A 14375-nucleotide genomic window follows, 5' to 3' on the forward strand; every position below is an offset into this window, starting at 1 on the left:
TTTTCTTCCCAAGGTTTTCACTTTTGAAAAAAGTTTTTTTGGGAGATTAAACGATAGTCTTTGTAATAGGTCAAGGTTAATAGTGAAAAAGTTATTAAAATATTTAATTCAAGTAGAAATTTTATTGGAATAATATATTGTGTACCAAGGGCGTAAAGTAGGCTTTTTTAGGCCGATTGTGGAGTTTGCAGTACAAGTCAAGGCGACTTCGTCCGAGCCGCAGATGAGTACTGCAACCACACGAGGACAAAAAGCCTATAGGTATACCTAGCCCTTGGTACACACCATATTTTTTGTAACACAAGTATGAATTTTTGCATTTTTTGGCACATTAAGTGGGACTGATGCAACTTTTTTCATATACATATAATATTTATAATATTTACAATAATTATAAATATTATGCAAAAAATTTTCAGAAAAATGTTAGCAGGTATTTTTAATTTTTTTTTTGCCCGCCGGTCTGAAAAGAGTTACTTTAGTCCCGCTAAATAGGTCGGAAAAACGCGAAAATCGTGCTTGCGTTACAAAAAATTAGTTATAATACCAAGAATATCTTTATCACCACCCTAGAAAATTATAGTAGAAAATTCACCAGATTTTCTGGCCGCGTCACTAATTAGTACCCAGAAACTTCTGGCGGCAGATAGTAAGCAGAATTCTGGCATACTTCTGGCAAAGGTGAAAAGAGGCTAATTTGAGGTTAGGAGGTTAGGACCAGCACAAATATATTGATTTGACAATTAGGCCCGATAAAAAAAAACTAATCGGTTTGAATAAGTTTTTGTTATCCGGGATTTCCGAATATAAACCGATTTACACAATTATAACCGATTAGCACCGATTGGACAAAATTTTTGAGGATGTTTTAATTGGTTAAAATCGGTTAAAATAGTATTAATATCATTATATTCGGAAATTCCGGATCACAAAACGTATTAAATCCGATTTTTATTTATTTTAATCGGTCTAAATCGTTTGTATTTGTGTAAATGTTGCGGTCTAGTATGCTATGGTTCAATAATTGGTTTCAATGGGTTATAATCGCACGTATATCATATGATTAATTCGTTAGTGTAGTCACTTGAACGGCCTTATATATTAACTATCATAGATTCTTTGCGCTTGTGAGTGAAAAAAACCGGACGTCACCTGGCAGCGCGTCCGTAACAGTCTAATCAATTTTTTTTTTAAATCGGTCTAAATCGTCTGTAATTGTATATATGTTGCGGTCTAGATTTCTATGGTTCTTTAATCGGTTGAAATAGGTTTTCATTATAGTAATTGGTATTAATCGATCGAAATTTGTACAGATTAATTTTAATCGGTTTTAATGGTTTATAATCGCATGTATCTTATATGATTAATTGGTTAGTATTGTAACTTGAACGGCCTTATATACTGACCATCATAGATTCTTTGAGCTTGCGAGTGAAAAATACCGGACGACCCCTGGCGATGAGTCCGCAATAAGGATGTACGAGACCGAAAAAGCCTCGAAATTTCTCGTCCCGTCTCGAGAAAAAAAAATCCCGTCTCGACTTTGAGATCTCGTCTCGTCTCGAGAATCCCGAAATATTTCGAGAACCTCGCCATTTCTCGGGATTCTCGAAATATTTCGGGATTTTCGAAAAACTTCGGTATAGCTAAGAAAATAAGTAAAAAGTGCAATTTAACTAGTAGATTATGGAACTAGTGCGCGAAGTAGGTGATTCCCGCATGCCAGTCGAAAAAAGGCCGGAGACACCTTATATGCGCACGTGTTACGTATAATGTACTATTGAACTGTATTTTTTGACCCGTCGTGTGCGAAGCTCAATTTAGCATTCACGCTTTGGCGACGCTGCATACGCCAAACCGTGATTCCCCTACGGAGTGTCAAAAAAATCTTTTACGTTATAACATAAGTTTCAAGAAAGCTAAGCTCTTGATGTGTGGATTAATCTTCTTTCCGAATACCTACAATGTATAAGTCACCCGGAACTCTCGCAAAGCACATATACAGGTGTACGAAACAGGAAAAAATTATATCTTGTAGTGCACTACGTGGCTTTTTGCTTCCTCCTAGAGGAAGCTTTGTAATAGTAAAATTTTGAGTTACGTCAAAACTTCTAGAAAATACTTTTTGGTGTGTTAGAAGTTCAAATCACGTGTTTTAAAAAAATGTCCGTATGGATGTGTGTATGTGTGTGTGTGTGTGTGTGTGTGTGGATGTGTGTGTGTGTGTGTATGTATACCGTAATATTTCTGGAACTACTCGGTCAATATCAATAAAATTTGACATGAATGTATATTTTTGGATTCTGAATTCGAGAAAAACATTTATTTTTTATTTTTCTAACTATCTTTTTTATGTCCAATTTTGGATTTTTTAAAAACACTACTTTGCGTTTTTTTCAATTATCCCATCGTTACAAACAATTCAGCTAATATGCATTTGAAAGAGAATAAAATTACCTACTTTTCCCCGTTTGGTCCTCGGGATCGACCGCTTAGTTCGGCAGATAAAATGAAAAAGGTGATTTTTTTTTAAATTCATATCTCTAAAACTAAACATCATAACCTCACGAAAAAAATCATGTCGATGGGTCACGTGTCAAACTATATCCCATTCAAATTTCAACTGATTTGACTACTTCTTTTTTCAGTAAAAAATCGAAAACTGGAAAAAATAAGTTTTTTGTGCCTCGATTACGGAAGTAAAAAGGCTTTATTGCACTTGAGATTTTGGGAAAAAGTAGATATTTTATTTTATGTGTCTTGGCTAAGTTCATTGCGCAACTTTCAAACCCCTATGGTTCTTAAAATATCAAGGTTTCAATTTTTTTTTTGAAAATTTTTCGATTCCTCATATCTCTAAAACAATGTAGTCAAATGCTTCAAAATTGGTGATTAACCATAAAAAAATCTATTTGCTGCTAAAATTTTAAACGATTTCGTCGAACGGTTCTCAAGTAAAGAGCTAAAATGTAAAAACTCATTTTTCTTAAAACTTTTTCTTTCTCTTATAGGGGTGTCGTTGCACGTCGTTAAAGTCCCTCCCTATTAATTTATGTCAAAATGATATATATATATATATATATATATATATATATATATATATATATATATATATATATATATATATATATATATATATATATATATATATATATATATATATATATATATATATATATATATATACACACACACATCAGTATGACATATAGTACATGAGTACTGCCAATCTTTGCGCAGATGGCTTGCTTAAACGCAGTAAAAATACTTTTTGGAAATATATTGAATTCAAATTATATTTCATTAACATATATTGTATGTTTATTAAAACAATACTTTTAAAATTTTTGAATTATAATTTAAACTTTTTCGACGATTTCATCCGTTTCAGATCCACAAGATTTGGAACCTGATAATTTGATTGATTTGGTATTCGGAGTTCTGATATACGACACTGTGTATGAATAATGCAAATGATGAATCAATGTTCTAAAAGAAGTGGTGTAGAGTAAAAAAATAAAGTCTCAAGACATTCACTTGTTTTTTTTTTTTATTAGAAAAATAATAAAATATACATTTCTCCTTTGTTTATAATCTTTGTTGTACATAATACACTAGTTTTATTATTGAAAGTTTATCAATATGATTATGTATAATTAAAGAGGAATGGGAATGAGTCGTTGGGTTTTTGAAATAAGAAACACACCAATTTCGCGGAAAAAAAGCAATTTGATTCGTCACATAAAGTTTCATGACAATGAGAAACAAACATGCAGAACATGTGGTAAACAAGTGCGTAATATATATAAACATGAGCAAGATGTGCACTCTTCTAAAAGGATGAGGTGCGAAAAGTGTAAAACATATATAAGGAGTGGATCAATGAAACTTGGTGAAAATTCCGCTTAAAAATCATAAAGACTTTACCCGGAACTTTCACATAGACGATGTCGAGGTGTTCAGCGTACGAAAAAATCAAGTCTATAGTTAGAGCGCTACAATATACAAGCACGAAACAATTACACACCAATTATCGAACGCGCGAATTTTTCTACTGCATACGATTTTTCGACGAATGCAGGTGCGAAAAGAATTTAAAATGCGGGCCACTTGACAGTCCCCAGCACGCGGCATTCACAGGAAATAAATGCAGCAACTTATTTCGGCGTATCGCGCAGACTTTTAATTTCATTAAGCCGAAACACGGTTACCTATTATTGATGCGTAGTCGATGAATTCCAAGAAATATAATTTACTATTAACAAATACCTACCTAGGTTAAAAATTGGTTGTTCTGCTGACTACATTATTTTTCTGTTGATTATGTTTCGTTTCTCTGGACTATAAGCTTTTGAGTCCTTCGTATCTTATACTTAAAAAAATGTCAAAGTTCTTCGTGAAACCCGAGGCAAAACCACTACGTGAGACTAAAAATTTTCCAGCCAGACCAAAACGTATTTTTGAACATTGTATATACGCTTTGATATTTTCTAATTATATTTTTTCACTTTATCTTTTTAGATACATCGATAAGCTTTTCGAATATCCGAAATTCTTCGACGGGATTTCGCCTCGTCTCGCCAAAAATATCCGAGATAAATCTCGATTCATCTCGAGTTGGTATCGCACATTTTATTAACATACATTGTTACCTCGTACTACTCAAACTCAATTGCACCCGCGATGCCGAAAGTCGCGACATCATCTATATGAATGTTCGGGGTAACGGAAAAACCACGGAGCCCAAAATCTACTTAGACTTGATTTTTTCTTGCATTAAACACCATCATATATGAGCAAATCAACAGAAAACCGGACACTTCAGGAGGTCTGAGTGAACAAATTTGAAATTTGGGAGCACACCTACCCAACCACTTTTTTTCGTTCTTTAGGTCATATAGACCCCGAAAAACCTTGGGTTCCCAAGATTAAAAAATACCTATTTTTTGCCGGACAGTTTAAATTCTCTTATGGGAATTTAACACAGGGAAAATTATCGAAAACAAGCCACGATTCAACTTTACTCACTCAGTGTATGAATGTGCAATCCAAAAATGTGTATTGCTAGGATCGAAGTATCAGAAGAGAGCTTCAATTTAAGTGCTGGTGAGTTAAAAATTGTTGCCTGGGCAAAAAGTTGTTTAGGCTTGAAAATAGTAAATAGTCACAAAGAGTAAGGTGTTTTATGAAAATCAGCGATCTTTCTCATATTCTTAAAATTCTTATAACTTTATATATAGATATATATATAGATAGATATTTATCTTTTTCTAAACTTTTATAATATAGCCAACCGTATTTTACGGCTGAACATGCTAAGTTCAATGTACCCACTAACTGTGCCATTGCGTCAATTATAATTTTTTTTCTTTTTCATGACTGTTTTCGACAGATTCTTAATCTTATTTCGTTTTTTTATTGGCAAGCTTAGGCACATTTTCCTTGAATCGATCATGAATCTCAAAAATATACAAGATCTACTTGGTGTAAATAACAACGATTATTCCATGTTATCCAAACGGTAAACACGTGAACTGATATAACTTGTCGTTATAAATGAAACGCAAACATTTCCTATCTTTATCGCAAATTGGAACCAGAAAAAATACGTCTTTCAGATCAAGCTTGCACATAAAATTGAATTGATGCAATAGCTCAGCTGCCAGCTTAATATTTTCTAATTTTAAATAATCAGCCTCACAAAAATCGTTAAATTTTTTTAAATTTAGTATAAAATTGTAAGTTTTGTCTGATTTATGTACCAACAAATAAGATGATATAAATTGACCAGTTTCCGGTTTGCAAGGCTCGATTGCACTGTTCTTCAACAACTTACTAATAGCTACTTCCAATTCACGAGTTTCCAATGTACTAAATCTCGGGGTCTCGGGTGTCCTGTCCTGGCGCACGTTCTTTATGATCGGGAGCTCATAACCACGAATGGCAGTTAATACGAAACCGTCAAATTAAAAACTTTAACCTTCTAGCTCGCTTTACCTCTAATGACGCCGGTGAACTTAATTGTTGTAATAGTATCGCGACCTGCTGTGTGACACTGGCTAAGTTTGCGTGCATGTACGCGTCAACCGAAAAGAGCCTTTGTTGCTGTTTTTCCTCGAGGCATTGTTGTTGTAATAATTCATTTTGCGGCTGCTCGTATTCGCCTCTTGTCTTGACGGCCGCTTGCAGTTTACCGAGTTTGTATCGGAAGACTCAAACAGCGTCTTCTTGAACGCCTTTATCTCCGCCTCGGTTTTACCAATAGCTTGCCAATCTTTGAAACGCTCGCCCAACTTGTCTCCAAACAAAAACTTTCCACTATCAGCGTTCTCGAGAACTTCCTTGAACTTTTTCTCGTAGGCTGGCGTTATGAGAGCCTTTCTTGTGACAATTTTGGAATGTAGAAAAATATTTATATTTATACTATATTTATAATGAATAGTTTTGCAAAATTAAAGTGTGTATTATAATAAAGCCACTTTTTTATAAAAACAGTGTTTTCTCATAAACTTGTTTTTTCAACTTTAATTTCATCCTGGCGCACACAAGCTGAATTTTACTAGAGAGCCACCTTTATACCATATCTGTTTAAAATAATGACAGTTTTATATAAAAAATATGTTAAAAATTAAAATAATAACTACTACTTCATTCAATTTAAATTTGCGTGGTGATGGACTAAAATAAATATTTTATTAAAATTTTAGTTCAGAACATTATTTGTTATTAATAGTATTTACTTATTTAAGCTTTAAATCCTAGCATTTTATTCCGATTTTTAGTTTTTAAAAATAGTTTATATTCCAAAATATTACTAAAAGTAATACAAACACGACATTGGCTTTGAACAACGTATATTGAATATTAATAAAAAAATAACAATAAGTTAGAAAGTTTAAGAATAATAATTATTGTAAAAATATTCAAATATTTGTTGTACCAACGATATTGAGACATTTTGTATATTTTTTATTTACTCAAGTCGTTGATTAGCCCCGCGGGTGAGAGGTAATCACCCGAGGGAATAATCGACTTTACTCCCGTGTTGCATATAGTGCTTTATTAACGACTGAACTGTGTAGCCACTTTATTTCTTGAAAAGTGGGACCTACTCAGCTATCGTCATTTTAATGAAAATATACGTTTTTATAACACGTGCTTAAAAAAGACCATTTTCGGCGCCTATAAAGTGGACCGAAAATAGGGTTTTCCGGGCGTCAGACAAAATGTACATAATACATGTATAAATTAATCTATTTTCGCCCCCTATAAGGTAGAACGAGCCTACAATAATTTGAGAATCGGAAATCAAGAGGAGCGAAAATGGTTGTTTTCGCCCCTAGGGGGGCAAAAATGGTCTTCCTTATACACTTGTTATACAAAGCACTGTGAACAACGAGGGGCGAATGTGCTTTTCCAGACTCGGATAATGTTTGAGCACTCGTGTCCGTCTCGGGCGCCTACGGCCCCCTTCGACTAACACTCGAGCTCAAACATCATCCTCGTAATTTTAGTTTATAAAATCGTAAAATGCATTAAGGTAAATTAGTTATTTTTCCATGCGACGCTGAATAATCTTGCGATTTTGTACGACATATCCAAGATAATAATAATTATGTACTGCTACTTGTTACTAGACTCGATTTTTGTTAATTAGCATATAAAAAATAGTTAATAAAGGTAACTAACGTAACAATTTTATATAAGATGATGAATCATTAGTTATCTATGCAAAGTAATGACAATATACTATTAATCGTATTTAGTGTGATGATGATAAAATATAATTTAAGAATCTAACCTATGAGATCTATCACGACTATAGGATCATCCGTATATGTATCTGAATCAGTTTTCTTTCGATGGTGATCAGGTTCTGGAAGTAAGAAAGCAGCAACGTAAGGTGTAAAGATAGCTGTATACATCACAAGTAGCAGAATGATCCAGTCCCAAACAGCTTTAAATGGTGAATAATGCAAAATAGTCCATTTATGAATTCGTGGAGATTGAAGTTTATACTCTGGGAGAACATCAGCACCAAGAGATAAGACCTAAAATATTCAGAAATATTAATATGTAAAGTAAAAGTAAAATAACAATTATTGTAATTATCAGGATGTCTCTAAAGTTCATTAAGTTGTCCGTGCAGAACGCACTGATCAACGTAATCTTCACAGTTGCAGAAGTAAACACTATTGTTGTTCGCTTAGGAGATGCTTCAAAAAGTGATGTTAATTTTAGTACACAAGATGTAAAATAAATAGATAAGATTTAGTTTATTAAATAGTTATAAGCTGATTCCAATCAAACTGCAATCAGCTGGCTGCGTTGCAGCGCTAACGAGAGAGATAAAAAGATCTCTCTATTCTTCTCCCCCCCCTCTCTCTCTCTCTCCCTCTTTCAAATAAAAAGCAAGGGCAAGGCATCGACTTTCAAGCATGTTGCGAGCATTGATTTATATTTCTGTATCATATGTGTAATGTCATATGTCTGCGAAAATATCTACTTCTTTTACATTAAATTGTTTTCAAATATCACGCATTAGCCGTTAAGTTGTATCAAAGTCTTGTGAAAAAAAAAATAAATAAATCATCAAGTTAACGCATCCACACGCACGAGTTTCACAGGATGTTGTTTCTGTAATCAGATCTGTACATTAAAGACCATGTATATAAGCTCATTGCTATCGTAGATTATAACTACGTATCTATTGACTATTAAACTCAAACGTGTTTCTACGCGTTAAACAAAACGCGCCCTGTTCAAATTTACTATGAAATGTTTATAGTACAGCAGTCGCTTCTCGGACTGTGACTTATTGTTGCTGAAAAACCGTTGATACTCTTGGTCACTTTCTAAAGGAATAATGGCGTAGTAACCAGCCCTCAGTCAAACGAACACTCTTGCTTATATGACTGATAAGCGTTTTCACGTGTTTTCATTCGTGTTTTGGGGAGTACCATCCGGATGATACCTCTTGAAACGCAATCCAAAAACGGACATTACTCTTTACAGCAATACGGACGGTATCCAGAATATTCAATAACCTGTCTGCAATATTTTCGAATCTGACGAATATGCCGATGCAACTTTCAGACAATATTGCCGAAAGATTGGTTGCTATATGGTATAACGAGGAACGTTGTTAACTCGACATAACCTCCCCAGCATACAATAATTATATTATACTAATATACAATAGCCATGTTATAGGTGAGCAGCAGCAGAGCAGCGAGAGCGAAAGAGAGAGAGAGAGAGAGAGAGAGAGAGAGAGAGAGAGAGAGAGCACACTTCGATGGCGAGTGGGGGGAGAGAGAGAGAGCTTCGCGCGCGAGACTCTGTACGCGCGACAGATTTGTTCAAGCTAGTCTACCGGATAGACTCTTGATTACGTCGCTATTACCGTGCTTACTATATCCGATCGCTTGATATCTAACCGTGTGTGCTGTTCCCGAGACTACGGCTCAACCCAAAGGGTCTTCAAAAAATACATTAATAATATCTTTATAATTGTATGCTTAAATTTCTCAGATTTATTGACTTTTTGAAATAATCAAGCCGCTGTGCTCTCTATTTATACACTTTTTTTGCGCATGCGTGAAGTTTATGTTTATATATTAGTAATGTTTAAAAAAAACCTTACGAAAAATTTCTGCAGGTATTCCTGCAGAGAAATCTGCAGAGATCCTTGCAAATATACAGTGCAGTGCATCAAAGTGTAAAGAATAAATAAATAAATGCACAGTAGCTATAAAAGCTATTGAGTGTCAGTCGAGTTTGATCTGTTGAACTGTAGTAGTCGATGTGTCGATAATCACGTAACTGTAAATTATCTAAATAAATTAATATATTAAATACTAATTGGTCCTTTTAAACTTTGATATTTTAACAATCGAAAATTAAAAAAAAAATGAACAAAAAGGTATCGCAATCAGGACTTGAACCCAACTACTTTGGATTAAGAGTCCTTGGTGGCATACTTACCAGACCAAGTTTTGTGTATGCACTTGGGCATACAATATAGTAAAAACATGGGTGCCACCTATAAACGATATACCGAAAAAAAGTAACGGGCCCATTACTAATTAGCAAAAAATAACCTATATTGCGCCTGATATATTACCTGGTCAAGCAAACTTATTTAAATGACCGCCTCTATCAAAAGTTGCGAACAATTAAAAATAAAGTGAAAAATCGTCGAAAATGGAAAGAAATACCGGAAAAGTAAACATTTTCACTTTCTTGTCAGATTTTTGACTTTTGACGATTTTGACTATAAGGGCGTAGATCGAGGTGGCCTCAGTTGTCGTAGCTGCTCGTCGCGGCGATTATCACTCCCGGGTAAATAAATGTCGGATGCGCGCACGTGTGTCAACAGATCGCTAGCCCGAATTTGTCTGACTTCGCGCGTGGCCTCTCGCACGCGCTTCTCCGCATGACTTGGCAACACCGTGCTTGGCTGCTGAGCTAACATCGCACGACCAAACAAGCACGCATGATACGAATTCGCGGCCGCTCGTTACAAAATATCAAAAAAAAACTCAATTCCATGGTTTATTGTACAATTGTTGGAATATATGTGTTTCGTTGAAAAATATTATAACATAAAATTTACAATCCTCTTTGAAAAAGTGATACCGGAAAATTGAAGCCGAGAATGGATTGGTTGATTCTGATGAATCGAGAAATGTGATCGATTAATGGCGGTGCTGTACCTAATATCTTAAAACTCACTATAAGTGGTTGTTTTGATATCAATAAATTCAAAAATTCTAACCTTAAAATGTAGCGAGCTTTAACGTACCTAGTATTTTAAAAATGTCAACTTTTATATAATTGGAAATTTAAATCCTAAAAAATTGATTGTGAATGTACTTATTTACAATGTATTTATACAACTATAACACGTTATAAGCTCAATTGTTTGTAGCAATAAGATGATAAATATTTTTGCAAAATTGAAAACACACATACACATATCCGTACAGAAGAAGTGCATTAAGGGTCGCTCGAGCTATATTTGAACTCCCTGGCTGTCCTGGTTGGCGTTGCTGGCTGCTTGAACCACATCTAGATGATCTTGGAGCTGGATTCATGCTTGCTGGGATTATTGATTGATGTTATTGGATACTTTAACCACTTTAATATGGCTCTCGAGATAGGTTTATACTATCGGACATGGTAATATTCAAAATATTACAATGACTTGTACTGTATGTTTAATTGATAACATATCTTTAATAAGTTTTAATTTGAAATGCAGTGTGCATGTTATCAGTTTTTTAGATAGATATTTTTTCTTGCTTACGGGCACTTTAACAGTGATTATTAATATATTGCTAGATTCTAAAAGATCAGTGGACTCAATCTATCAATAATTATTTGTGAGAAAACTTTGTAATATATTTCCTGTGTGTCTAGGAGTACGAGTTATGCTGCATTCATTGGCATCGCAGTCTACTGCATGCATCAAAGTATAACTGAAGAAATTATTGACGTTGGTATCTGAAGCATCGCAATCTTGGAGTTGGAAAAAAGCTTTATCAAGACTCTGGCTGAAGGGGAGCAGTATAATTAAGGGCACTGGTCTCATGCCTGATCATCGATAACACTGGATCTTCGTTAGTGTGTAACTTTCAGGTACAATATGTTCTATATAATTTAAATACATTTCATGCGATTGATATAATTTTTATTCTTGCAGATGCAGTGTTTCTAAGATGCAGGTTATACGTATGTACAACCATGCATTTAGTGCATAAATGGTTTCAGTTAGAATATTATTTACATTGCAGAGGTTATTTTTTGATTTTAATTTTATTCTTTTTTTTAGATGAGAAAATTGAACATAATGGCAAGCAGTTGCAGCAAGGGATAATATTTTCAAGAGGATTCCATGGAACAAAATAGAAGATTTTTATTAATTAGTCTAGCCAAGATTTGATTCAGTAGTAGGGCATAATTTATAAAATATAGTATAGTATAGCAAAATATAGTATAGCTTTAGTTTAGAGGGACGTGTCAAGCTTCTCAGAGCCTTTATTCAATCTGAGTTATTTTCATTATTATTAATTTTAGGTTTTCTAGTTCAGTACAATATACTCAAATTTTGAAAGTAAATTGTGCTGATACAATTTAAAAAGATCAATTATCTGTTGTCAAATTTCATGCGCTTATTGCGAGTTTATACAATTACGTTTATGTTGTCTTATGTATATACATGTACGGGATAATGTTCAGAATTTAACTATAAGTTTATAATGATAAGGAGATATCCCTACAAAACTTGGGGCTTGTGGGCGCGTCGCATCTAGATCGTTATTAAACTATTTCTATCAAAAATCGTTTTTGAGACTTTGTTTTGCATCAAAGCATTTACAAAATATATTTGCCTTGGGTAATAAGTTGTGTTTTGGAAATATTTACATCTTTTACATATAATATTTTTATGTAAAACGTAAAGCTGCAAAGGTTTATGGCCAATAATTGGTTTTTTAGCTGTTAAAAAACGATTTTCGAGCGATATCGCATCTCACACATTTTTCGATGACAAAACTATAAGGCACTTCCGTGTCGCGGTCGTGCCTAAAAAAGCTTTAATTAAGTTTAAATTTTGCGAAAATATCGATCTTTTGATCACCTCGGCTAGGTTTTTTTGCAGCTTATAAAACCGTTTAGTTTAAAAGATATCAGGATCGAAATTCTTTGTCTCTCACACTGTATACCCTGTATAACGGAAATTACTATTTCTGTTAAACCTTATAATTCGCTAACTAAAGTTCAGAATGTTTTAAGACAATTCATGATTTTATGAGGTTATGAGGACCCTATGGTATTTAAAATATTAAGGTTTAAATTTTTTCATGAAAATTATATGATTTGACATTGTGACGGGCGCTCTTTATGTAAAATAATTAAAATTGAAAGTATTCTAAAAGTCATTAATGCATATTTGAACAATATTTTATCTATTAGAACTATAAAACAAATTTCGAAATTTTTCAAAATTTTTTTTGCAACTTTGAAAATATTGCAATTTTATTAATTTAACCAAAATAACTATTTATGTATCTCTAAAACAATTGAATTTTTTCATGTGGGAAATATCTGAAATGTACTAGTCTTTGCGGCAAATCTGAACCGTACTATTCTTCATGGCAAATCTGAACCGTACTATTCTTCGTAGGGACCGACGATACGATCGTAGATTTTTCTTCACGCACCACCTGCCTCGGGTAGACCGATGGAAGCTACCAAATCTTTGTTTGCAGGCTTTATTTCTAAATTCTATGCTAATCGTTCGTGAGGTAACTCATTTTTCGTATTGTATGGCTCACAAACGTTTTAGAAATATGAAAGATGGGGTTTACTCAAACAAAGGTGCCTACCAAATGTATGTGATCAATTCCATATGTCAAAAGAAAACTTTTCCATCGATCTAGTATTTTTTTGAAGTATTAATTTAGCCCTTACGTGTTGATGAACTTTGTGACGCATTTACGATCATAGATTTTTCTTCCCGCACCACCTGCCTCGGGTAGACGAATATAAGCTATTAAATCTTTGTTTGCAAGTTTTATTTCTAAATTCTATGCTAATCATTCATTAGCTGACTCATTTGCCGTATACTATGGATCACAAGCATGGTAGAAATAGAGATATGTATATTTTCTTAAAAAGAGCAGCTTACTAAATGTATGGGATCGAATCCATATAACAAAAAAAAATTCATACATTTTGTATATATACTAGGAAATTTAAGTGTGCTTCGCGCACACCACCAACACAGGTGTATCTCAGGGTACTATCCTGGAGCTACTACTATTTATATTATATATTAATGATGTCTTGAAGGATATCCCCCTGGACTCCATACTGTCTTATGCTGACGATACTGCCATGATAGCCACTGGAGTGACTTAGTTAGAGGCGCAAAGTAACATGAATAAATTCCTATTGGTCATCGATAACTGGCTGGCAGTGAATAAATTATCGCTGAATGTAGATAAAACAGTCTGCATAATATTCGGAAGCTATCGTAATAGTGTACCGGCTCACATAGAAGTAGAAATCCAGGATAGGATGTTGACTAGAGTGGAGAGCTGTAAATACCTTGGAATTGTTTTTGACTATAATTTGAGGTAGGATAAATATATTCAATATATAATTAAAAAAACAAAGTACTTAGTATATATTTTTTATAAGCTAGCAAACAGCATGTCGACGGTAACACTACGAATGATATATTATGCTTTTTTCCATAGCATGATAAGCTATGGAATCTTAGCCTGGGGTGGAGTGTATAAAAATAATCGAGATATGGTGCAAAAATTACAAAGTAAAATATTGAAGATAATTAATAAGAACAGTTTTAA

At 33.8% G+C, this 14375-nt stretch overlaps 1 protein-coding gene and 1 long non-coding RNA gene across 10 annotated transcripts in view; one reads left to right on the top strand and one right to left on the bottom strand.

Annotated features, from left to right (window-relative positions):
* The window catches only part of LOC100117692 (potassium voltage-gated channel subfamily H member 6), a 536423-nt gene that overhangs the window by 443942 nt on the left and 78106 nt on the right, over window positions 1-14375 (bottom strand). For all 9 annotated transcript variants that reach the window (XM_032602146.1, XM_031932880.1, XM_031932886.2 and 6 more), the window contains one exon: window positions 7802-8051. In XM_032602146.1, the coding sequence (XP_032458037.1) occupies window positions 7802-8051 (250 nt within the window). The remainder of the gene's footprint in view (window positions 1-7801; window positions 8052-14375) is intronic.
* Window positions 11573-11735, top strand: LOC116417815. Its single transcript, XR_004228059.1, has 2 exons — window positions 11573-11640; window positions 11705-11735. It is a non-coding gene; the product is annotated as an uncharacterized LOC116417815 (long non-coding RNA).

This window comes from Nasonia vitripennis, assembly GCF_009193385.2.
Source record: "Nasonia vitripennis strain AsymCx chromosome 5 unlocalized genomic scaffold, Nvit_psr_1.1 chr5_random0003, whole genome shotgun sequence".
Taxonomy (NCBI): Eukaryota; Metazoa; Arthropoda; class Insecta; order Hymenoptera; family Pteromalidae; genus Nasonia; species Nasonia vitripennis.